Source organism: Mandrillus leucophaeus, unplaced genomic scaffold, assembly GCF_000951045.1.
Source record: "Mandrillus leucophaeus isolate KB7577 unplaced genomic scaffold, Mleu.le_1.0 Scaffold143, whole genome shotgun sequence".
NCBI classification, from domain to species: Eukaryota; Metazoa; Chordata; class Mammalia; order Primates; family Cercopithecidae; genus Mandrillus; species Mandrillus leucophaeus.
In genome coordinates, this window is record NW_012101399.1 from 4,192,998 (window position 1) to 4,217,939 (window position 24,942).

At 37.5% G+C, this 24,942-nt stretch overlaps 1 protein-coding gene across 2 annotated transcripts in view; it reads left to right on the forward strand.

Moving 5' to 3' along the window:
- HIBCH (3-hydroxyisobutyryl-CoA hydrolase) overlaps positions 1 to 24,942 on the forward strand; it is a 119,456-nt gene that overhangs the window by 47,397 nt on the left and 47,117 nt on the right. For both annotated transcript variants that reach the window (XM_011974236.1, XM_011974237.1), the window contains exons 7-11: positions 3,672 to 3,750; positions 12,786 to 12,931; positions 15,373 to 15,459; positions 18,869 to 18,927; positions 20,279 to 20,360. In XM_011974236.1, coding sequence (XP_011829626.1) covers positions 3,672 to 3,750; positions 12,786 to 12,931; positions 15,373 to 15,459; positions 18,869 to 18,927; positions 20,279 to 20,360 — 453 coding nt within the window. The remainder of the gene's footprint in view (positions 1 to 3,671; positions 3,751 to 12,785; positions 12,932 to 15,372; positions 15,460 to 18,868; positions 18,928 to 20,278; positions 20,361 to 24,942) is intronic.

Here is a 24,942-nt window from a genome sequence, read left to right on the forward strand (position 1 = left end):
GGTTCAAGCGATTCTCCTGCCTCAGCCTCCCGAGTAGCTAGGATTATAGGCACATGACACCATGCCCGGCTAATTTTTGTAGTTTTAGTAGAGACAGGGTTTCACCATGTTGGCCAGGCTGATCTTGAACTCCTGATCTCAGGTGACCCGCCCACCTCGACCTCCGAAAGTGCTGGGATTACAGGCGTGACGTGAGCCACCGTGCCTGGCTGATTAATAACTCTTTGACTTGACACTTTTACTTATATCTGACCAAAATGTGTGCACTTATGCACCAAAACATATGCAGAATGGCCACTGAATTGTTATTTGCAGTAGCCAAAATGGAGACAACACAAGTAGCCATTCATATTAGAATGGATTAACAAATTGTTTATTCATACAAAAGGATGCTATGCAGTGAAAAAGAACAATTACTGCTATATGCAAGAACATAAAATCTCACAAGCATAATGTTGACTGAAAGAAGTCAGATAGTAATATATATTCTGTGATTCTATTTATATCTAGCTAAGCCAGAAAAAGCTCTAATCCTTTGTTAGAGGTCAAGATAGTAGCTACTTGAAGGATGGAGGGTGTAGTGACTGACAGGGTGCATAATGCAATTTTTGATAGTTTTTATCTGAGTTTTGGTTACATGGGTGTGTTCATTTGGGGCCAACTCATTGAAACTATATGCTTGCGAACTTACTATTTGTTACTGTTTGTGTACCTTTAAGTGGATTATGTATCAAGAAAGTTAAAAAAAAAAAAAAAGGAAAGCCCGAGTGGCTTACTGGAGAGAAAGTGAGGAATGGTAGACTATAAAATCAGGAAGGTAGAAAGGGACCAGATCATATGGAACCATATCAGTCATGATAATATTTTAGTGTGATGGGAAGTCACTGGAGACTTTTGGGCGGGAGAAGGACGTGATATGTTTTACATTTGAATAAGCGTGCTTTGACTGGTATGGAGATGATAGATTGTGGCAAGAGTAGAAGCAAGATACACTAGCCCGGGCAAGAAAGGATAAAGGCTTCAAGTAGGGTTGTAATGGTGTAGGTGGTGAAAAGTGGCCCAGTCCAGGATATATTTTGAAGTTAGATCTCTCAGGATAGTTCATAGATTACATTGTGGGGTAGGAAGGAAAGAAGGTAATGCTGAGATGTTTGACCTGAGCGGCTTGGTAAATTGTGGTGCTATTTACTGAGACGAAGACAGAGGGAGGAGCACACTTAAGGAGAAATCAAGAGATTTACTTTTGATGTGTGAAGGTTGAGATACTTACTAGACATTCAAGATGAGATGCTAAATAGCTGAGTAGAGAAATCAGGGATGGGGAAATAATTTATTAGTGTTTTAGGTGGTGCTTACAATCCTAGGGCTGGAAGAGATCTCCTAGGGAATGATGTAGACAGGACAGAGTTCAGTGGGGTAGAGTGAAGTGGAGTAGAAAGATGGCATCTAATTATTGTGGCAGATCAACACTTTGATATCAGGGAGAAATGAAAGAGCAACTAATGAGTTAGATTTTAAAATAGGAATGTATGGTGTCTCAAAATCCAGTAAAGCATTTCATAAAGTAGGAATGAGCAACTGTCATATTACTGAGCTGTTTAGCTAGTGGTCAGCTTGATGAAAAATGAGATTTGACTACTGGGTTTGGTAGGTTTGGGGGAGAGTATTTGGGGAGAGTAGGAATTGGAATAAAGTATTGTATTTGGAGAATGAATCTGTATAAAAATTAGCTAATACAATAAAACTTGAAGACTTGGGAACCTTTTTAATCTAGCAAAGGAGTATCAGCTAAGATTAATGGTCAAATAAAATGTAAAATCAAATTTCAGAAGTTAAGGGGGACTGCTTACAAGTAACCTATAATAGATTCTTTGATGTAAGATAGAAAAATTAGTTATGAATCTGCCATTAGGGTTTTACATTTGAAATGGTTCAGCGTATTCCTAGTATCTTCAAGTGAAGTGGCTTGACTATTCTGAACCTTCATCTTTATTGAAAGGCTTTAAAATTGACTCTTAATGATACTTTTGTCCGTGGTCTCTTATTCTGATAGTTTTTCATTAATAACTTTTTACTCGAATCTTGATGTCTTTTCTTTAATTCACTATTATCAGCCAATGGTGAAACAAAACATAGTATGTGATATAAGATAACGAATGGAATCAATGGATCAGTTACTCTGCATGGATCTGTAGTTTCTGTGTGAAGTAATATGGGGCTTTTAAGTTTCTTTTTCCATAGAGTTCAGGAGGTGGAGAGGGCCCTCTGTAGAGAATTTGGTCTGTTAGGTTGTTCTTTTGTAAAGGAATTAAGATTCCAGAAGATGTGATGGGAATGGCTAGTCAGGGACAGCAGTGTTAGGAGGTTGTGTTGGGAGGGAAAGCACAGGACAGTATTTCAGTGAATATATGCTGGGGGCCCAAATTCTTATGTTATGTGTTGCTGACGACAGGATCTAGGTCTAGTTCTAACTGAAAATGTGGTGAAGAGACATTTTAATTGGAAAGAACAGAGACTCACTCAAAAAGATCCTCAAAAGAGAATGGGGCAGTTATTAGACAAGTTCAGGGACCATAAGCATTGCTTATGTTCCTGAAAATTGGACTGCAGGTGTGGGCTTAAGGCAAATTTAAGTTGTGTGTTTATTTTTCTGTCTCTGCTTCTTTTTATGTGTTTGTTTTGTCTTCTGTCTTGTACAGACTACAGCATTCTCAGGGTTTTTTTTTTTTTTTTTTTTTTTGTCTCTACCGCATATAATAACAGCTTTTACTTGGCTATCATGTCATCTTTAACTCAAATGTCAGATGACCTTTAAGCTTCACTGCCTGTCATCAGCTGACAACTGCGCACTGTGTTTTAGTTTAAGTACCTAGGAGTAAGAACCTTGTCTAATTCACCCCTGCCCCTTTGCGCCCCCGGCCTCTGAATTCTGGTTAGTCTCCATTGGCTGCCCTTGAGTCCGTTGCCCATCCCTAGTTCAGCCCCTCCTGGGGAAAGGAAAAAAAAGTCTCTGGAAAGAGCAGATTCCCTTAGAGAAAAAACAGTGATTGAGCAGGCAGTGGCCTTCTCTAGTATGTCTTCTTACCTTAGAAGTTTTATGATTAATTGAAATTGTAAAAGCTTAAAATTTTGGAGGAATGGCATGAAGCCCCCATGGCTAGTGGAATGAATGCGGGAAGAGTGATGGGTGATAAAGTCAAAAAGTTAGGCTAGGCCAGGTGATGTAGAGCCTTGCAGGCCATGGAATAGAGTGTGAATTTTATATATGTATAGTTGTATATATTATTATATATAAAATATGTATCAGATAAGTATATACATTTGTTCAAATATAAGAAATACATAGGGAAAAAAATCTGTGGGTTACTTATCAAATTGATAATAGCTGTGTGTCTCTGTGGAGGAAGAGAATGACCAGACTAGGATGGGGGTATGGTCAGACTTCATGTGTAAATGTTTAATAAAGGGGAATATAGTCATGTGTTGTTCGTGGAATTCAAAGTTAATTGAAGGAGGTGGGGACAGCCTATCCCCGAAGCAAGTTCCTGTGGAGTATAAAGATAATTTATTTGCTTTGTACTTTGTAATGTAATGTTTGTAAGTTTGTGAATTGTTTGCTTTTTAACAATATTTTTAATCCCCCCCTTTCTTTTTTTGCCTTTTTTCTCTAGGGAGTTGGTCTCTCAGTCCATGGGCAATTTCGAGTGGCTACAGAAAAGTGTGTTTTTGCTATGCCAGAAACAGCAATAGGTAACAACCAGAATTTTTTTAATAATTACTTTTAGCATCATCTTCTTTTAATACATTTCAGAATTTACTGTTGTTGAAGGAATTGAGGAATCTTGTGTGAGATACAACAAGGAAAGGATTTTAAAAAAGAAATTAAAGAGGAAGATAATTAGAAGTCAGTATCAGCTCAATAATTGTATCTCAAAACACAAAACTGAGAACATTAAAGGAGACATTAACACACTATAAATAAAACATTAACACTATAGATAAGATATCATTAAGGGAATATATTTTTGCCTTTAGATCTGTGCAGTTTTGAGTTCTGATCAAAACTCTCATATGACACTTTTGAGTTAATTTTTGTATATGGTGAGGGGTATGGATCATCTGTATAAGTCAAAGTTTATTTCGTATATGGAAATACAATCATTCCAGTACCAACTGTTGAAAGAGTATTGTTTTGCCACCGAATTGTCTGTGTAGCTTTGTTACAGTTGTCTGTAGATGTCAATCATGGTTGTTGTCTTGGTTAGTGTTGCTTTATAGTAAGTCTTAAAATCAGGTGGTGATAATGTTCCACCTTTGTTCTTTGTATCTCACCAAGTTGCTTTGGCTGTATAGGTTCTTTATATTTCCATATGTATTTTAGAGTTACTTGTCAATTTCAACAAAAAAGGCTGCAGGTGAATTTAGAGAGAATTGACATCTTAACACTATCGAGTCTTTTCAGACCTGTGGTCAAGATATATTTCTCCATTTATGTAAGTGGTCTTTAATTTCTCTGAGCATGGATTTTTAGTTTTCAGTTTATAGGTCTTATCTTTTGTCATATTTATCTGTAAGTATTTCATATTAATGATATTTTTGAAAAAGCTTTCAGTTCTAATTGTTATTTACCAGTCTGTAGAAATACAGTTGATTTTTGTATTTACCTTTATCATGCAGACTTATTAAACTCACTTATTAGTTTTAGTTGCTTTAGAATTGAATAGAATTCGATTCTACTGTACTGGAATTCCTAAAGAGACAGTTATGTCATTTACAAGTAAGAGCAGTTTTGCTTTTTCCTTTCTAATCTGGATACCTTTTATTTCTTTCTCTTATCCTATTGCGTAGAATAGAACTTCCAATACAGTGTTGAATATAAGTGGTGAGAGTGGACATATTTTCCTTGTTCCTGATTTTAGGGGAAAGCATTTAATCTTTTACCAATTAAGTTAGATATTAAGGTATATGTTTTTCATTTAAGATCAGGAACAAGACAGTGATTCCTGCTCTCATTGTTTCTGTTCAATACTGTATTGAAAGTCCTTGCCAGAGCAATTAGGGAAGAGAAGGAAATAAAAAGGATCCAAACAGGAAAAGCAGAGGTGAAACTGTCACTGCTGATGACATGCTCTTATATATATATGTAGAAAACTCTAACAGCTCCAACAAAAAACTGTTTGAACTAATAAGTAAATACAGTAAAGATGTAGGATATAAAATCAACACATAAAAATCAGCATTTCTATACACTAACAGCAAACTATTTGAAAAATAAGAAAACAATTTCATTTACAAAAACATCAAAAATAATAACATACTTAGAAATAAATGTAACCAAGGAGGTAAAATCTGTATGGCAAAACCCCATCTCTACAAAAATAACAAAAAGTAGTTGGGCATGGTGACGTGTGCCTGTGGTCCCAGCTGCTCAGGAGGTGGGGGTAAAAGGATGGTTTGAGCCCTGGAAGCAGAGGCTGCAGTGAGCTGAGATCACGCCACTACACTGTAGCCTGGGCAATACAGCCAGACCATGTCAGACACATACAGACACACACACAGAGACACACACACACACACATCTGTATACTGAAAACTACAAAACTTTGATGAAAAAAATTGAAGACGCAAATAAATAAAAAGATGTATTCCATGTTCATGGATTGGAAGAATATTTTAAAAATGTTCATACTACCGAAAGTAATCTACAGATTCAATGTAATCCCTATCAAAATCCCAATGTCAGTCTTCAAAAAAATAGAAAAAACAATTCTAAAATTTATATGGAACCAAAAAAGACTGCAGATAACTAAGGTAATCTTGAGCAAAAAGAACAAAGCTAGAGACTTTGTACTGACTTCAAACACTATTGCAAAGCTTTAGTGATCAAAATAGCATAGTACTGGAATAAAGATGGATACATAGACCACTGGAAAAGAATAGCAAGCTCAGAGACAAATCCATATATTTGCAGTCAAGTGATTTTTAAGAAAGATGCGAAAAATACATAATGGTGAAAGGACAGTTTCTTCAATAGATGATGTCAGAAAAACTGGATATCCATGTGCAGAAAAATGAAATTAGACCCATACCTCATATTATATTTAATAAAAAACTGAAATGGATTAAAGATGTTGTCATACAACCTGAAACTGCAAAATCACTAGAAGAAAACATATAGGAAAATGATATGACATTAATCTGGGCAGTAATTTTTTTGCTTTGACCCCAAAAACTCAGGCAATAAAAACAAAAATACACAATTTCCTTTGAATCCATCCAGCATCCAGTCTACACTGATGCAAGGGGTGGCTCCCAAGGCCTGTACACAGACAAGTAGAATTATATCATGTAAAATGCTTCTAGAAGCACAGCAAAGAAAACAGCAGAGTGAAGAGGCAACGTCTTCCAATCTCTGCTTGTTGCCTAGTTCCCAAGTCACTTCTACATTTTCAGTTATCTTTATAGCAATGCCCTACTTCTCTGGTACCAGTTTTCTGTATTAGTCCATTCTCACATTGCTATAGAGAGCTACCTGAGACTGGGTAATTTATAAAGAAAAGAGGTTTAATTGGCTCACAGTTCCACAGGCTGTACAGGAAGCATGACTGGGGAGGTCTCCAGAAACTTACAGTCATGACTAAAGATGAAGGGGAAGCAAGTGCATCTTCATGTGGCTGGCAGGAGAGTGAAGGGGGAAGTATTGCACACTTTAAAACAACCAGATATCATGAGAACTCACTATTATGAGAACAACGGGGGGACATCTGCCCCCATGACCCAATCACCTTCCACCAGGCCCCTCATCCAACACTGGGGATTACAATTCAACATGAGATTTGAGTGGGGACGCAGAGCCAAACCATATCAGAGCCTTTCAAGGAATTTGTCAATTTGTTAGCATAAAGTTGTTCATAATTGCTTTTTTGTATATATCCCCTGAAGTTCATGTGTTGGAAACTTAATTCCCAACTCAGCAGTGTTGAGAGTTGGGACCACTAAGAGATGAGTGGGTCATGAGGGCTCTTCCAGTTTTTGCAGGTTGGTTCCCGATACAGGGATAACTTCAGCCCCCTTTCCTCCTGCTCTCTTGTCCTATCTCACCCTTGCCTTTTGCCATGGGATGATGCACCAAGAAGGCCCTCGTGTGATATTGACACCATGATATCGGACTTCCCAGCCTCCAGAACTGTGACAAATAATTTTTTTTTCTAAATTACCCCAGTCTGTGGTATTCTCTCATAGCAACACAAAATGGACTAAGACAGTAATATTCCCTTATTATCTTTTTAATATCTGTAGACTCTGTAGAGATTTCTGGCTCTCATTCTTGATATTGGTCATTGTGTCTTCTCTTTTTTTCCCTGATCAATCTAGTTAGAGGTTTATTAATTTTATTGATCTTAAACAGATTTTTGTTTTCATTTATTTTTTATTTTGCTGATTTCTGCTCCAGTATTCATTCCTCCTTTTTTTCTGCTTATTTTAGATCTTGTTTGCTCTTCTTTCATTTCCTCAGGTGAAACCTGAGTTCACTTGTATGAGATGTGGGTATGGAATTCGATTCTACTCTGGTTTTTAATTTCAGTAATTTAAAGATGTTACTACACTGTCTTCTCATTTAATTTCCTACAAAAAGTCTTTTCTCTTCTTTATTTTTGTTCCTGTGTCTTTTTATTTTCTCTTGCTGCTCTTAAGATTTTCTCTTGATCACATGTTTCAGGCCATTTGGTTATGATGTGCTTTGGTGTTCTTCGTATTTCTAATGCTTATGGTTGTTGAGCTACTTAGGTTTATAATTTCTGTCAAATTTGGAAAAATTTTTGCCATTATTTGTGCAAATATTTTTCTTCCACCCATTCCCTTTTCAGGAATTCTGGTCATACTTCTGTAAGGCTCACTTATGCTTTGTTCATTAAAAAAATTTTTTTTCTCTCTTTCATTTTAGATAGTTTCTGTTACTATGCCCTTAAGTTCATTAATCTTTTCTTCTACAAGATCTAATCTTTTTTTTTTTTAGACGGAGTCTCGCTGTCAACCAGGCTGGAGTGCAGTGGCTGGATCTCAGCTCACTGCAAGCTCCGCCTCCCGGGTTTATGCCATTCTCCTGCCTCAGCCTCCTGAGTAGCTGGGACTACAGGCGCCCGCCACCTCGCCCGGCTAGATTTTTGTATTATTTAGTAGAGACGGGGTATCACCGTGTTAGCCAGGATGGTCTTGATCTCCTGACCTCGTGATCCGCCCGTCTCGGCCTCCCAAAGTGCTGGGATTACAGGCTTGAGCCACTACGCCCGGCTGGTTCTTTTTTTAAAAAGAAAAATCTTCTGTGTCTCTATTTAACTTCTTGGATATATAGGTTATGTTTGTGATAACTGTGTTAATGTTTTTTTCTGCTAGTTTTTATATTTATGTCAGTTCTCTTTTTTTAAATCACCTCTTTATGGTTAGTATTTTCCTGCATCTTTAGATAGCTCATAATTTTTTATCGAATTATAGATATTGTAAACTTTGTTGGGTGCTGGATGTTTTTGTATTCTTTTAAGTATTTTTGAGATTTCTTCTGAGATGAATTTAAATTCCTGGGAAACATCTTAATATTTTCAAATGTTATAAGATTTATTATTAATATTTTTTTGCAGGATTGGAGCAATGCTCCAACTAGGGCTAATTATTTCCCACTACTGAGGCAAGATCTTTCTTTGTGTTCTGTATAGTGCCCCATGACATCAATCATGAGTTTTTCTAGTCCAGGTGGTGGGGAACATGCTGTTTTTAGTCCTGTCATGTGTTCTCTGTAATCATTTTCTGTGTTTCTTTCCTTAGTCTCGTGTAGTGGTATGGTTAGGTGTTGTGTCCTCACCCAAATCTCATCTTGAATTGTAATCCCCGTAATCCCTACGTGTCCAGGGAGAGATGTGGTAGGAGGTGATTGGATCGTGGAGGCAGTTTCTCCCTTGCTGTTCTCATGGTAGTGAGTTCTTACGAGAGCTGATGGTTTTATAAGGGACTCTTCTCCCTTTGCTCCTCGCTCTTTTCACTCCTGCTGCCATGTGAGAAGATCCAAGCTTGCTTTGCCTTCTGCTATGATTGTAAGTTTCCTGAGGCCTCCTTAGCCATGTGGAACTATGAGTCGATTAAACCTCTTTCCTTTACAAATTACCCAGTCTTGGGCAGTGTGAAAACTGACTAATCATGTAGTTTCTTCACACACACACACACTCACACACACACACACACACACACACACACACACACACACACACTCCTTTCCTAAGCTAAGTACTTAAAAGAGACACCCTGCAGATCTCCAGGGCTTTCTCTCTGCAGCTCTCTCCGCTCTGGTACTCTGTTCTGGGAATTCTAGCTCTCTTGGTTTCCCTAGACTCTTAGCTTCATCTTCTCAAATGAGGGACTATACTGGGCCTGGGAACTCACTCAAGGCATGAAGTTGGAGCTGTTCTAGGATTTACCTTGTTTGTTTTCTGATATTCAGAGACCACTTTTCTTTATTGCTTGATGTTCAGTGTGTTGAAAACACTATTGATCCATATATTGTGTGTGTTTTTATAGTTGTTTCAGGTAGGGGGATAAGTCTGGTTCCTGTTACTCTATCATGTCCAAAATGTAAGTCTCCCAGATAGCTACTTTAAATTGGATGATTAAATATGCTGTCAGTGGAGTTGTCCTTTAAGCTGAGATTTGAATGACAAGAGTCAGCTGCATGAAGAACTGAGAGAAGAATATTGTGGCATTGAGAAAAGTTAGCTCAAGACCCTTAGGTAAGAATGAACTTGGCCTGTTAAAGGAACAAAATGGAGGCAATCTGTGTCTGAATCGAGGGCAGGAGTGATGTAACATGCTCCCAAAAGGGTACATGGGGGCCTCTGGTGAGGAGTTAAGATTTAAACCTAAATATGGGAATTTGTGGAAGAGTATAAAACAGGCAATGACATAATCTAGTTTGTATTTTAGTATCATGATTCTGGCTGCTTTGAGGATAATGGATTGTAGGGGTTGCAGAGTAGAAGCAGTGAGATTGGATAATAGGTTATTACATTAGTCTAGAGCTATATTGTCCAATACTGTATAGCCACTAGCTACAAGTGGCTTTTAAAATTTTAATATGCATTAATTAAATTTAAAGAAAACAAATTCAGTTCCTCAGTCACACCAGCCATATTCCAGGTGTTTAATAGCTACATATGGCTAGTGACTATCTTATTGGACAGCAGAAATTATAGATTTCATCATTGTAGAAAGTTCTGTTGGACAGCACAGTCTGGAGAGATTTTGGCTTTGGAGTAGTATGGAGGTATAGAGTTGAATACAGTGAATAGATTTGAAACATGTTTTGGGCTTAACTGACTTGCTGGTATAATGAATCAGAAGTAACTCCAAGGTATTTAGCTTGTGCTACTTGATGGATGAGGCTGATTAGGGAAGGAGCAGGGTAGTTGGAGGTTTGTGAATTAATAGTTGTACTTTTGCCATGTTAAATGTGAGATACTTATTATCCATGTGGTTCTGTTTAGCTGGCAGATTTAAGAGTTCGGTATTCAAGGGAAAAGGCATGACTGATTTCGTAGTATATTATGCTTCTAGGGCTGCATAACAAAATACCACAAACTTGGTGGCTTAAACTGCTGAAATTTTTTTTCTCACAGTTCTAGAGACTAAAAGGCTGAGATCAAGGTATCAGCAGATGGTTCTCTTGAGCCCTCTCTCCATGGCTTATAAACCGCTGCCTTCTTGCTCTGTCCTCATATGGCCTTTTCTCTGTTCACATGCATCCCTGGTATTTCTTCCTCCTCTTATAAGGACACCAGTCCTGTTGGATTAGGACCCCACCCTTATGACCTCACTTAACCTTAATTACCTCTTCAAAGGCCCTGCTTCCATATACAGTTACATCAGGGTTAGGGCTTCAACATAGGACTTTTCGAAAGGACACAGTGCAGTCCATAGCAGGGAGTAATCAGCATATAGATGCTATCTAAAGTCATAGGAGTTAAGGGAAATGTGTATGTAGGAAAGAGGAGATAGCCTAATATGGAGCTTAGGCGCAGTGAGCAAGAGGTCAAGCAGAGGAGGTGGCGTCAGTGAGGGAGACTGAAAAGAAGCAGAATTGGGGCAAGGGGGAAAAAAGAGAGAATATGGTACCCTGGAAGAGAAGAACGTGTTGTCAGGATGGAGCGTTTTTCCACTTGGGCAGCATGCTGCTAAGGCTCTGGGGCAGGAAAGAGTGTAGAATGTTAGGGAACTGAAAGAAGACCAGAGTGGCTGGAGTATAGGGAGTGAGTAGTAAGGGATGTAGTGGAAGAAGTGGTAAGGGGCCTTGAAGACTTTGATAAAAGTGTTTGTTTTAATCCAGAAGAAATAGGCAGCCATGGGAGGGTTTTAAGCAGTGGAATGCAAGACTCTAGTAAGGATTTGTGTTTTAAAAAGATCAAATTTGGCTATTGTGTGGAGAACAGTTTGGAGGGGAAATCAATAAGACGTGATCACTGATGGGGATTAAGGGGATGGTGTGAGAAGGTGTCAAGGCTGGATGGTTGCATCCTTTATTGAGGTAGGTGATGCTGGAGGAAGATTGTGGGAATGGCACAGGGAAGTTATGAGTTTAACTTGAGACCTAGCTAGTTTGAGGTACTAAGAGATATTTCTGTTTACAGGAGCATGATGCTTTTTCTTTTAAGTCTAGAACCTTTTTGTAAAGTAGAACTGGAGAGAATTTTAGTGTTTACATTTTTATCCCAACATAATTAAAGGAAACTTCAGAACAGTTACATAAATTATAAAACTAGAGGGTCACAGTTGTTTAAGATCTTAAACACTCAAAGGAATATGCTGGTAACTACTTGTATATATGCTATTTTATTTATTTTATTATTATTATTTTTTTTATTTGACATAGAGTCTTGCTCTGTTGCCCAGGCTGGAGCGCAGTGGCGTGATCTCGGATCACTGCAACCTCTGCCTCCTGGGTTCAAGCGATTCTCCTGCCTCAGCCTCCCCAGTAGGTGGGATTACAGGCATGTGCCACCATGCCTGGCTAATTTTTGTAATTTTAGTAGAGACAAGATTTCACCATGTTGGCCAGGCTGGTCTCGAACTCCTGACCTCAGGTGATCAGCCCTTCTTGGCCTCCCGGCCTCCCAAAGTGCTGGGATTACAGGCGTGAGCCAGGTACCTGGCCTTGTATGCTATTTTCAGTTGTTACCAGTAGAGAATTTTTAAATACTGGTGGTTAAGAAAAAGGTAAATACAAATGATTTTATTAGGTATAAACCTGTTCATTTAGTAGGACTCGTGGTTATTGCATCAGTATTTAAACATCTTGAATATTAGATAATTGACTAAGTTTGGGAAGTGATTTAAATGGTAATAATTTTGCTATAATAGGCCATAGATTATGTATTTTTTTCCTGTGCTGATTTGGAAATAGTTTTTTGAAATTTTTACCTATTTTGGAGATTCTTCAAAAGTAAATCAGTGGTGAGAAAATTTAGGTAACATACTTCTAATATACAAAACATTGTGTCATCAAATACTTCACTGACTTCTATAGAAATGAGACATGAAAGTTTTGAAAAATACCCAAGTTAGTACAGTTTATTATAGCAAGTCTTTTGTGATATTGATTGCACTGTATAGTATTTAGTTTAATAATATTTGTAATGTGTATTCAAGCTCCAGAGAGAAATGATTGTGTGATCTACAGCAAAGAGGTTATATTTATCTTTTTCATTTGAATCACCATTATCTCTTTTTGTTACATTTAATTACAGGACTGTTCCCTGATGTGGGTGGAGGTTATTTCTTGCCACGACTTCAAGGAAAACTTGGTTACTTCCTTGCATTAACAGGATTCAGACTAAAAGGAAGAGATGTGTACAGAGCAGGAATTGCTACACACTTTGTAGATTCTGAAAAGGTACTTTTTCGGATGTTTGCATTTTGTATTGTTGGAATAACAAGACAAAATAGTGCGTGGGAAGGTACAGTGGGTGGTTGAGATCCACAGACTTTTGGTGAAATCGTGGTGTGAATCCTGGACCTCTTAGTTTATAGCTGTGATACCTTGGAGAAAGTGCATAAGCTGTCTAATTCTGTTTCCTCATATGCAAACTGGAGATAATGATACCTGGATTCAGGGTTGGTACCTTTAGTGAGTATTTTTAAGTGAACAAGTAGAGTCTCTTAAATCAAAAGTCATGCCTACCTTAAGAAAGTCTAATATGTACAAATCTAAATTTATATATAAAAAGATAGCCTTTATGTGAAGACATTTTGAAGGCTTCTTTTGGTTATGAGTTTCCCTAGTGCATTGAAAGTAATTGACTTTGACTTTTCTGAAATACATCTGTTACAAGGAACACATGTTACTTACCTTTGCTTTTTTAAAAAAAAAAAAAAAACAAAAACCAGTGTGGCCAATTTTCTCAGCACAGGATAACATAGTGGAAAAGAATATGTAAATAGTCTGAGTTTAAATCTTAACTGGAACTTAGCCTCTTTTGACCCCCATTTTCCCATCTGCAGAATGGAGATGACACTATTACATAGTCATTGAAACTCCTTGTGTTACATGTGACAGAAGACCCAATTCAAGGTAGTTTTGCCTCAGAATTCCCAGCAAGAGACTTAGGACGTATTTTGCTTCACCTGGCTTAGTTCACTCTGACTGAATTGGCTTATCTCATTCCTGAACCATATGAGTAGGTAGAATATACCTTCTGGCCTATCCTAGGTAATGCATGCTCTATCCTTGGATCTGTGGGGTAAAGTCAGCTTCCAAGGAAGCACATGGTCATCAGATCAATAGTTGATCTGAAAGGAAGGGTGTTTTAGGATATGGGAAGGAAAGCTATAAAAATTAAATTAGAAAATTTATGTTACATGCTTAGCCCAGTAACTGACGTATAGTAAACACTCCAAATTTAATTATTATTAATACTTTCAATGCAGTTTTATATTTTTAGAGGTGACCAGATTTTTCATTGAGAGTCTCTTTTATATTACAAAGGATGACACTTTTTATCCTCATATCTGTAACATGCTTCTGTTTTGGGTAAGGATGCCAGAGATCATACTGACAGTTGGACTATCATGTGAGTCCCCCCAAGGACGTTTTACAAATGATGATGGTTTATTCTCACACGTCCTCTTTGGCCATTGAAGTAAAACAGCTGGATAGTATAAAAATGTACTGTTTGGTCACTAATAGAATTATCTTCACAAACTTTATAAATTGACTGTGGAAATTTTTATGTTGATGAGCTTTGGTCTTGTTTCTCACACTGTTACAGATTCTGTAAAATGTATGAAGCATACAAAATTGAAGGTTGTCTCTGTACACTGTTATGAAGGCCTTCTGTCACATTTGGCCGAAGATTCAGATCTTTGTGTTGTGGGCATCCTCAGTCACATTGAGTAGTCTCATGCTTCCCTTGAGCTATAACAGGAAGCAAACATGGGCATGCGATTATCCTGTGTAAAAGGGACACCCTTAATTACAGTGGAATTTAGTTTAGGATAAGAGAGAGCTGATGCATAACCCCTTTCTTTGTCAGTGTGTTCAATACTAGTATCTGCAATGAGTAGACAGACATCCTCAGGGCCTGTAGAGGATATGAAAAAGAGGAATGTGCTTTGGGGATGCAATTAGAAGTGGGTACAAAAGATAAATAACCATCTTTCTCATCTGGCAGAGGTAAAGTGGTAAGTGTAAAAACAATACAAAGAAAATACTTAAAGAATTGAAAGGAGGAAGAGCTTACCTGTAAGAAAGGACTAGAAGCCTTTTCATAAAGGTTGCAATACAGCCGGCCTTAAGGTGAGTATTATCAGGAAAAGGTATTGTCAGGTAAAGGAAACTTCTAATGAAATCACAGGGGCAAGAAAGCATTAGCTATGTTTGGGGAATAGTGAAAAGTCCTATTTGGCTCAGTGTAGGGTAGATTAAGTGAGGGATTAGATGGAGAAATAAGTGAAGCTGCATTATAGTGTTGTGCGTTGACTGTGGTAGCCACTAATCATTTGTGGCAATTTTGGTTAAAATTAATTAAAAATAAAATAAAATTTATGATGTAGGTCTTTGGTTCCAAGTACTCAATAGGCTGAGAGAAACAAAGATAAATGTCTCTATTTCTCCTCCTTAATTTCTTCCATCTTTTTTAATTCCTTTGAAGGCTAGATTTGCTGTATGGGAATACCTGTTCATTCAACTTAAGTCAAAATTTCTTTCAGTGATTCACCTGAAGAGAGAGCATCATAATTTAAAGTCAAGAATTCTAAAAAAGAAGATGAGATTTTATAAAACTTTCTGTTTCTATTAGATCTCAGATCTTTCCTTTTTTTCCCCCTCCCCTTTAGTTGGCCATGTTAGAGGAAGATTTGTTAGCCTTGAAATCTCCTTCAAAAGAAAATATTGCATCTGTCTTAGAAAATTACCATACAGAGGTAATCTTGTTAATATTCTAACCTCAGGTTTTAATTCATGGAGAGGGGACGTAATTTAAAAACTAGCAGTTGGTGAATATTATAGTTTGTAAATATAAATAAATGTACTAAGGATTTATTTAAAGCGTGGTGGAAGAATCAGTGCTTCACAGTTGTTAGTATAGCCAGCTAATAAGATGACTTCTTTCCTGTGCAGCTGCATAGCTGTCTTCCCACTGCTGGTTAACTTCAGTGCATAACCTTGTGATCAATCTTGGCAAGGGTTTTGGCATTTCTGTAAAAGGTGTTCAATGTTAACGCTATTGGTGGAGCTGCAAACTCTTGACATTTATTTATATTTAATAAAGTATATTACGGCATGTATTTTTAATTCCTTACGTTGTCTGACTTAAATTTTCTTGTAAGAGCCAAGAATCTTTAAAAACACTCTATAACTTCTAGTTAAACATGATTGAATACATGCTGCCTCCTAAAACACCATTCAAAATTGTAATAAGTGAATAAAAAAGGCACAAACCCACAAAGACAAGTAGAACAGAAGAGGAGACAGTGGCAGACATGAGATGTTAGTATTTTGGAAGCTTGAAATCAGCAGGGTGAGTGCTGCTAACTTAAACCAAAGAACTCTGAAAGCCAGTAAGAAGTCAGCTGATTCTTGCTGTAGACCCTTTAAAAGGGACCAAGTCCCTCTGAAGACTAGTGTGTAGAATGGGGCAGAAAAGCAGGAGGATTTACTATAAGTTTGTTTTTTTTTTTGAAACAATCTAGCTCTGTCACCCAGACTGGAGCGCAGTGGCGCAATCTCCGTTCATGGCAACCTCCGCCTTCCAGATTCAAGTGATTCTCATGCCTCAGCCTCTTGAGTAACTGGGATTACAGGCGTGTGCCACCATGCCCAGCTAATTTTTGTATTTTAGTAGAGACAGGGTGTCACCATGTTGGCCAGGCTGGTTTTGAACTTGTGACCTCAAATGATCCACCCTCCTTGGCTTCCCAAAGTGCTGGGATTACAGGCATGAGCACTGCGCTGGGCCCCTCCACAAGTCTTCTTGTACAACTAAGAGTAGCTATCTTCCAGTAGCCTGGCAGAAGAGTAGGACTTACTCCTTAGAGAAACCAAATCAGGCAGGTCTAGCTGACAGTAGAGATTGGCGAAGTACTGTACTGAAGAGAGGTGAGACATACTGAATTGGAAGACCTCTGTCCCTTTTCCCTAGTTGGCTTGCAGAACCGCTTCATCCCACCCCACTCCTAAGCGATACATTGGAAGAAAAGAAAAACCCATAGACATTGAAATTAATGGACCCCTTAACATATCTTGCCTGATCATCTTACAGTGTATCATACAATTGAGAATCCCACAACTGCAATTGACATTAGACACAAAGCTTCCTAATTTTAGTGCTTTGCATAGAAAAACAAATATTCCTAGGCCAAAACAAACAACAAAGGCACTGGAAGGAAACAGTTAATGCAAGAAGAAGGAAACTTAAAAAGACAAACACCAATCTATAACTGTTATCTTGAGATAAGAGGAAAATATTTTACCTGTTAAACAACAACAGATGTTATAAAGATAATTCAAAGAATAATATAGGCATGCCTCAGATAATCTGAATTTGGTTCCACACCATGGCAATAAAGCTAGCTAGTCACATGAATGTTTTGGTTTTCCAGCACTCATAAAAACTTTTACACTGTACTGTAGTCTGTTGAGTATGCAGGAGCATCATTTCTAAACACAGGTACATATCTTACTAATTCATAATTATAAAATAATTTGACTAAAAATACTAATGATCATCTGAGCTTTCAGTGAGTCATAATTGTTTTGCTACTGGAGGGCCTTGCCTAGATGTTGATGGCTACTGGCTGACCTTGGTACTGGTTATGCCTGTAAAATTTTAAAAATGATAACAAAAGTGGGGAATAAAAAACCCAGAACAGATGAAAATCCGTGGTTGAGGATAACTCTAACAGAAAAGGATAATGAAATAGAAAGGGAGAGAATGGAAAACTCTAGAGGTATTATTCCAAGAGGTCCAAAATATAATTATTAGGAATGCATAATAGAGAAAATGGAGGGGAGGAAATATTTAGAGAAATAGTACCAAAAAAATTACCTAGAACTGAAGAACACAAGTACAGATTGGCAGGGCCACCAAGTACTTGGTGGAGAGAATATTGAATACACAGCGCATGAGGATTTCACTTGTTTTTATCAGAGCATTTGATAGTCTCCTGCTGTCGAATTGAGTAAATATGGGATGAATTATGGTTTGTAGGGGTTGACGGGCTTATCAAAGAGTTCTACTAAATGTATAGGAGTTAGTTTGTAGGGAAGTCATCTTAGACTTATTCAGTATTTTTCGCAAGTGATTTGGAGACCACTGATAACATTTTGATCAAGTTGATTTAGAACTAAGAAAAATAAATTAGGAAAAAGAATATGGATGAAAAAACAACCCTTAGAGTTTAGAGTGATCTGCCCAATAGTAACAATGTGAAATTTAAAAAAGATAAGTGCAAATCTTGTGTTTTAACCCAAAGTACTAAATTCATTAAGTACAGAATAGAAGAAACAGCCTACAATGGAACAGGTTAAAAAAAAAAAAAAGTCTTGTTTAATTGGAGCTTAGTGTGAATCAGTTGCAATCATAGGCCTGTCTCAACACTAACTCAGAGTTAGTCCAATTAAGAAAAGTATATCCAAAGCAATCAAGGGCCTGCAGAACCCTCTTGTACTTTGCTACCATCCAGCCACACTTGCAGCTAAGATAAGTGTCCTGTACTTGGGAGAATGACCTTGATAAACTGGAACTTGACCATAAGAAGGACCTGGATCGTGAGGGGACACCAAATTGTGTCATGTGAGAAGTGGTTAAGGTGAAACAGATTAACTAGAACTATAAACATGGTAGCATTGGTTTTTGTTCCAGAATTAACAGCAGAAACCTAATTAGTCAGTTGTTTCAGCATTTGTGAGCTCCTCCTTGAGAGGTGCTGTTTTCTCTCCCTGAAGGTCAGAGCTGCAGGCATACCAGGCATATGGTGGGAATTTCTGACTAGGATGGAAATTTGGGCAGGTTGACCTTTCAGGTCCCTTACAATCCTTAAATTCACAGATATATTTTAATGATAATGTGTTAAATGTAATAGTGGTTACATATATTTATACATGTAAATAATAATACTAAAACATTTTTGCTGTTGATACTTTTAAGAGCTAGTCTAGAGTTCTACATGCTGTCTGAATTTTGATCATACAGTGGTAGTTATTTATGAGACAGATGTAATTTGACTGAAAGTGACAAGTGACAATCTTTCACAAAGGGTATCATTAAATATGAATTTTTAAGGATTAAAAAATTGTGTTCAAAGTTACTAAAAAATTTTTCTTTTCAAACAGTCTAAGATTGATCGAGACAAGTCTTTCATGCTTGAGGAACACATGGACAAAATAAACAGGTACCTAAAAAGAGATCTCAGTTATATATTCCTTTGGAAAGACTATGTTAAAATGAATTTACTAACATTGTAATTACCATTTTAATTACACTGTGTTTGATAGTGCACTGAATTCTGAGATCAGATAGTATAGCGTTTTCTTTCCTTCCTTTCCTTTCCTTTCCTTTTTTTTCTTTTCTTTTTTATTTTCCTTTCTTCTTTCTTTTCCTTTCTTCTTTCTTTTCTTTCTTTCCTTTCCTTTCCTTTCTTTTCTTTTCTTTCTTTCTTTTTTTTCTTTTCTTTTTTTTTTCTGTCTTGTCTTGTCCTGTCCTGTCCCTCGCTCTGTCCCCCAGGCTCTGTCCCCCAGGCAGTGGTACAATCTCAGCTCACTGCAACCTCCACCTTCTGGGTTCAAGCAATTCTTATGCCTCAACCTCCTGAGTAGCTGGGACTACATGCACCTGCTACCATGCCTGGCTAACTTTTGTATTTTCAGTAGAGACAGGGTTTCGCCATGTTGGCCAGGCTGGTCTCCAACTGCTGATCTAAGGTGATTCGTCGTCCTCGACCTCTCAAAGTGCTAGGATTGCAGGTGTGATGCCTGGCCAGCATAGGACTTTTTTTCACTTACCTTTGAAAGTAGCTTCTTTCCCTCTCTTTCTGGGCGAAATAAATTCATTATATTTAAGTCATCTACCATGAGAATTCATCCTAGTACAAAATACCCTTTTTTTTTTTTTTTTTTAAGTGGGGGAAGAGCAGCTAGAAAATAATAATTGAATTAACTTTTATTTTTGTAAATTCATCTTTTCTGAAGATCTTAACAAGCTGAACAGTAAAAAGATTTTGTGCAGTGATTTGAATTTATATTTGTGCAAAATATCTTTTTTTTTAAGTGGGGAAGAGAAGCTAGAAAATAATAATTGAATTAACTTTTACCTTTTTAAATTCATCTTCTCTGAAAGTCTTGACAAGCCGATTAGCAAAAAAGGTTTTGTGCAGTGATTTGAGAGATTGACAGACTGACTTTGGGAAACAAGAGGAGAAAAGTATTAGAAAATAAGACAACCATCTCTACAATTTAGAAGCATCGATGTTTGATTGTTGAATTATCTCTTTATATGGAAATATAATAGATGCAAAAATGCAAAAGAAAAAATAAAATTTAGATTTTATTTTGTTAGTGAAGGTAGACTGCAAATGCTTACCCAGGGAAGCAGTGCTCTCTTTCTTTTTATGTCCTGTTAAAGAGGTTAGACAATTCTTCATTATTGAAACAGAGATGTGGGAAAGCCTATGTTCAGATTCATCAGTACGTTAGAAATAGGAAATCACTTACACATTGGTGAAGTCACATTTCCTTTTTTTATAGTTGTTTTTCAGCCAATACCGTGGAAGAAATTATTGAAAACTTAAAGCAAGATGGTTCATCTTTTGCCCTAGAGCAATTGAAGGTAATATTGGAATCCTTTCTGTCCTGACTGAACACAGTGAAGTCCGGTGACAGGGAAGCCTCTCTAAGAGGGTATTCGTGCTCCATTGGTGGTGACATAGCCCACGCATTGTGTTTTCTTTTTTCCCAAATTTAGGTGAGCTTCAGAAATCAGTTCTACTAACCTTGACGTAAATCCAAGTGCCTTGTCTACCTGCTGGTCGTTGAGGGCAAAGCCAATCTAGTTTTATGTCCTTTGAATGTAACAGAGGACTTTAGTAAGCATGTTTCATTTCCAAATAGTCCTCCTTGTCTTATGGAGGAAGGTTTTTAGGGACACTTTAATTAGAAGGGCTGGGTCACTGGAGAATAGTCACCTTATGATACATTGCAATTGTGACATCGATCTATAAATTCTACTTAATATGGTCTTTCTAAACAGGAGGTTTAATTAAAAAGTGATGGTTTTAAACAAGTGAGAGATTCCATCTCTTGCCATAGCTGAGTCTTATGTAGTGTTTCTGTGTGAGGTACACTTTGATCTTTTTGACACATAACTCAACTATTAGGAGAAGAGCCATTTTTGTATAAATGTGTACATATTAGGTATTGACATTCATGGACCTCTAGTATGATTATGAAACTTGGAGTATTTCAGACTTCTGGACAAAGGAAAGAAAAGGTATGTTTCCTTTTACTTAAAAGGTGTTTTAGCTTGTCTTCATCTGATTGCATTTTTCATATATATATATATAATTACTTTAAGCTCTACATCATGATTCCATAATGTTTTTCTGTTTATAGATGTAATCGTAGCATTTCAGTTGTCAGGAAACATATTGAGAAAAAATTTTAATAGTCTTACCTGTAAAGGTGAAAACATTTCTTCCATTGTCACTGTATTTTTTTGTTTGTTTTCCTTTTTTTGAGACAGAATCTTGCCCTGTTGCCCAGGCTGGAGGACAGTGGTGCAATCACAACTCACTGCAGCCTCAGCCTCCCAGGCTCAAGCAATCCTCACACCTCAGCCTCCTGAGTAGCTGGGACTATGGGCATGTGCCACCACACGTGGCTAATTTTTTGTATTTTTTTGTAGAGACAAGGTTTCACCATGTTGGCCAGGCTGGTCTCGACCTCCTGGGCTCAAGTGATTCACCCACCTCTGCTTCCCAAAGTGCTGGGATTACAGGCGTGAGCCACCACACCAGGCCTTTTACTGTAGTCTTAGGGGGGAAGTCCAAAGTTAATTTGTCCCATGGGATCTTATACAGTATTAGAATTTTATTAACTTTCAAGGATAGGCATAAATTAGAGCAGGTAGACCAGCCATTTATTTCCCTGACTCACAAAAGTAGATTATTATTGTTAACAACTTCCAGGAATGTTCGCGTAGTCATTTTGTAATTCAAGGAATCGGACTTTAAGTTGGTGTATTAGGGTTCTCTAAAGGGAAAGAACTAATGGGAGATATGTACATAAAGGGGAATTTATTAAGTATTAACCTGCATGATCACAAGGTCCCCCAGTAGGCTGTCTACAAGCTTAAGGAGCAAGGAAGACCAGTCTGAGTCTCAAAACTGAAGAACTTGGGGTCTGATATTCAAGGGCAGGAAGCATCCAGCGTGGGAGAAAGATATAGGCTGGGAGGCTAGGCTAGTCTCTCCTTTTCACATTTTTCTGCCTGCTTTATATTCTCTGGCAGCTGATTAGTTTGTGCCCATCAGATTAAGGGTGGATCTGCCTTGCCCAGCCCACTGATTCAAATGTTAATCTCTTTTAGCAACACCCTCCCAGACACACCCAGGATCGATACTTTGTATCCTTCAATCCAGTCAGATTGACACTCAGTATTCACCATCACAAGTCCACCCCTTGTCAACTTGAACCCATACACATCTCCTGAGGCTTCAAATAAAGACAATAATAAGGTCATAATTATGCCTAACATAATGCAACTATCCTTTGTACAACCAGAAACGCACCAATTCTCAACCCAAATACTATTACATAAAGTTAGCAGTACTTCAATGCTAATATGAAGTCAGTAAATCTTATGTCACGTGATAAAGGAAAAGGAAATAAAGATATTTTCTTAGTATAAGTATATACATGCACAAACATGTGTTTAGCAAAAAAAAAGATGGAGGAAATACTCATGACAATTACAGTCTCCATTTCTGTGGCTGATCACATGGTCATAACTAGTATTGATGACTACCTTCTACTACCCATTCTGTATTCCCTATGTCTTTAGCAAGCACCTCAGATCAACACAAAGTACACCCACACAAAAAACCCCATTCAGAAGCCATCAGCATCAAAGATCAAAGGTAAATAAACACACGAAGATGAGGAAAAGCCAGTGCAACAATGCTGAAAATTCCAAAAACCATAATGTCTCTTCTCTTCCAAATAATTACAGTTCCTCTCCAGCAAGGGCACAAAACTGGATGGAAATGAGTTTGATGAATTGACAGAAGTAGGCTTCAGAAGGTGTGTAATAACAAACTCCTCTGAGCTGAAGGAGCATGGTCTAAACCAATGCAAGGAAGCTAAGAACCTTGATAAAAGGTTATAGGAACTGCTAACTAGAATAACCAGTTTAGAGAAGAACATAAATCTTGAAGAACAAGTATCAGTAATCGAATCAATCAGGCAGAAGAAGGGATATCAGAGATTGAAGATCAACTTAAATGTGAAGACAAGATTAGAGAAAAAAGAATGAAAAGGAATGAACAAAGCCTCCAAGAAATGTGGGACTATGTGAAAAGACCAGACCTACAATTGATTGGTGTACCTGAAAATGGCAGGAGAATGGAGCCAAGTCAGAAAACACACTTCAGCATATTGTGCAGGAGAACTTCCCCAATATAGCAAGACAAGCCAACATTCAAATTCAGGAAATACAGAGAACACCACAGAGATACTCCTTGAGAAGAGCCACCCCAAGACATATAATCTTCAGATTCTTCAAGGTTGAAATGAAGGAAAAAATGTTAAGGGCAACCAGAGAGAAAGGCAGGGTTACCTACAAAGGAAAGCCCATCAGACTAACAGCGGATGCCTGTGCAGAAACCTTACGATCACAAGAGAGTGGGGGCCAGTATTCAACATTCTTGATGAAAAGAATTTTCAACCTAGAATTTCATATCCAGCCAAACTAAGCTTCATAAGTGAAGGAGAAAGGAAATCCTTTCCAGACAAGCAGATGTTGAGGGATTTTGTCACTACCAGGCCTGCATTGCAATAGCTCCTGAAGGAAGCACTAAATATGGAAAAGAAAAACTGGTACTAGCCACCACAAAAACATACCAAATTATAAAGACCACCAACACTATAAAGAAACTGCATCAACTAATGGGCAAAATAACCCACTAGCATCATGATGACTTGATCAAATTCACACATAATAATATTAACCTTAAATGTAAATGGGCTAAATGCACTAATTAAAAGACACAGACTAGCAAATTGGATAAAGAGTCAAGACCCATCAGTGTGCTGTATTCGAGAGACCCATCTCACATGCAGAGACACACATAGGCTCAAAATAAAGGGATGGAGGAATATTTACCAAGCAAATGGAAAGCAAAAAAGCAGGGGTTGCAGTCCTAGTCTCTGATAAAACAGACTTTAAACCAAAAGCAATAAAAAAAGACAAAGGCATTACATAATGGTAAAGGGATCAATATAACAAGAAGAGCTAACTATCCTAAATATAGATGCACCAATACAGGAGCACCCAGATTCATAAAGCAAGTTTTTAGAGACCTACAAAGAGACTTAAGACTCCCAGACAATAATACTGGGAGACTTTAACCACCCTACTTTGAATATTAGATCAATGAGACAGAAAATTAACAATGATATTCAGGACTTGAACTCAGTTCTGGACCAAGTGGACCTAATAGACATCTGTAGAACTCTCTACCCCAAGTCAACGTAATATACATTATTTTCAGTACCACATAGCACTTATTCTAAAATCAACTATATAATTGGAAGTAAAACACTCCTCAGCAAATGCAAAAGAATGGAAATCATAACAAACAGTCTTTCAGACCACAGTGCAATCAAATTAGAACTCAGGATTAAGAAACTCACTCAAAACCACAAAATACATGGAAAGTGAACAACCTGCTCCTGAATGACTACTGGGTAAATAACGAAATTAAGGCAGAAATAAATTAAGTTCTTTGAAACCAGTGAGAACAAAGATACAATGTACCAAAATCACAACACAGCTAAAGCAGTGTTTAGAGGGAAGTTTATAGCACTATATACCCACATCAGAAAGTGGAAAAGATCTAAAATCGACACCCTTACATCACAGTTAAAAGAACTAGAGAAACAAGAGCAAACAAATTCAAAAAATAGCAGAAGACATGAAATAAGCAGAACTGAAGGAGATAAAGACACAAAAAAACCCTTCAAATAATCAATGAATCCAGGAGCTGGATTTTGAAAAGATTAGCAAAATAGACCACTAGCCAGGCTAATAAGAAAAGAGAGAAGACTCAAATAGACATGATAAAAAAAATGATAAAGGGGATATCACCACTGATCCCACAGAAATGCAAACTACCATCAGAGAATGCTGTAAA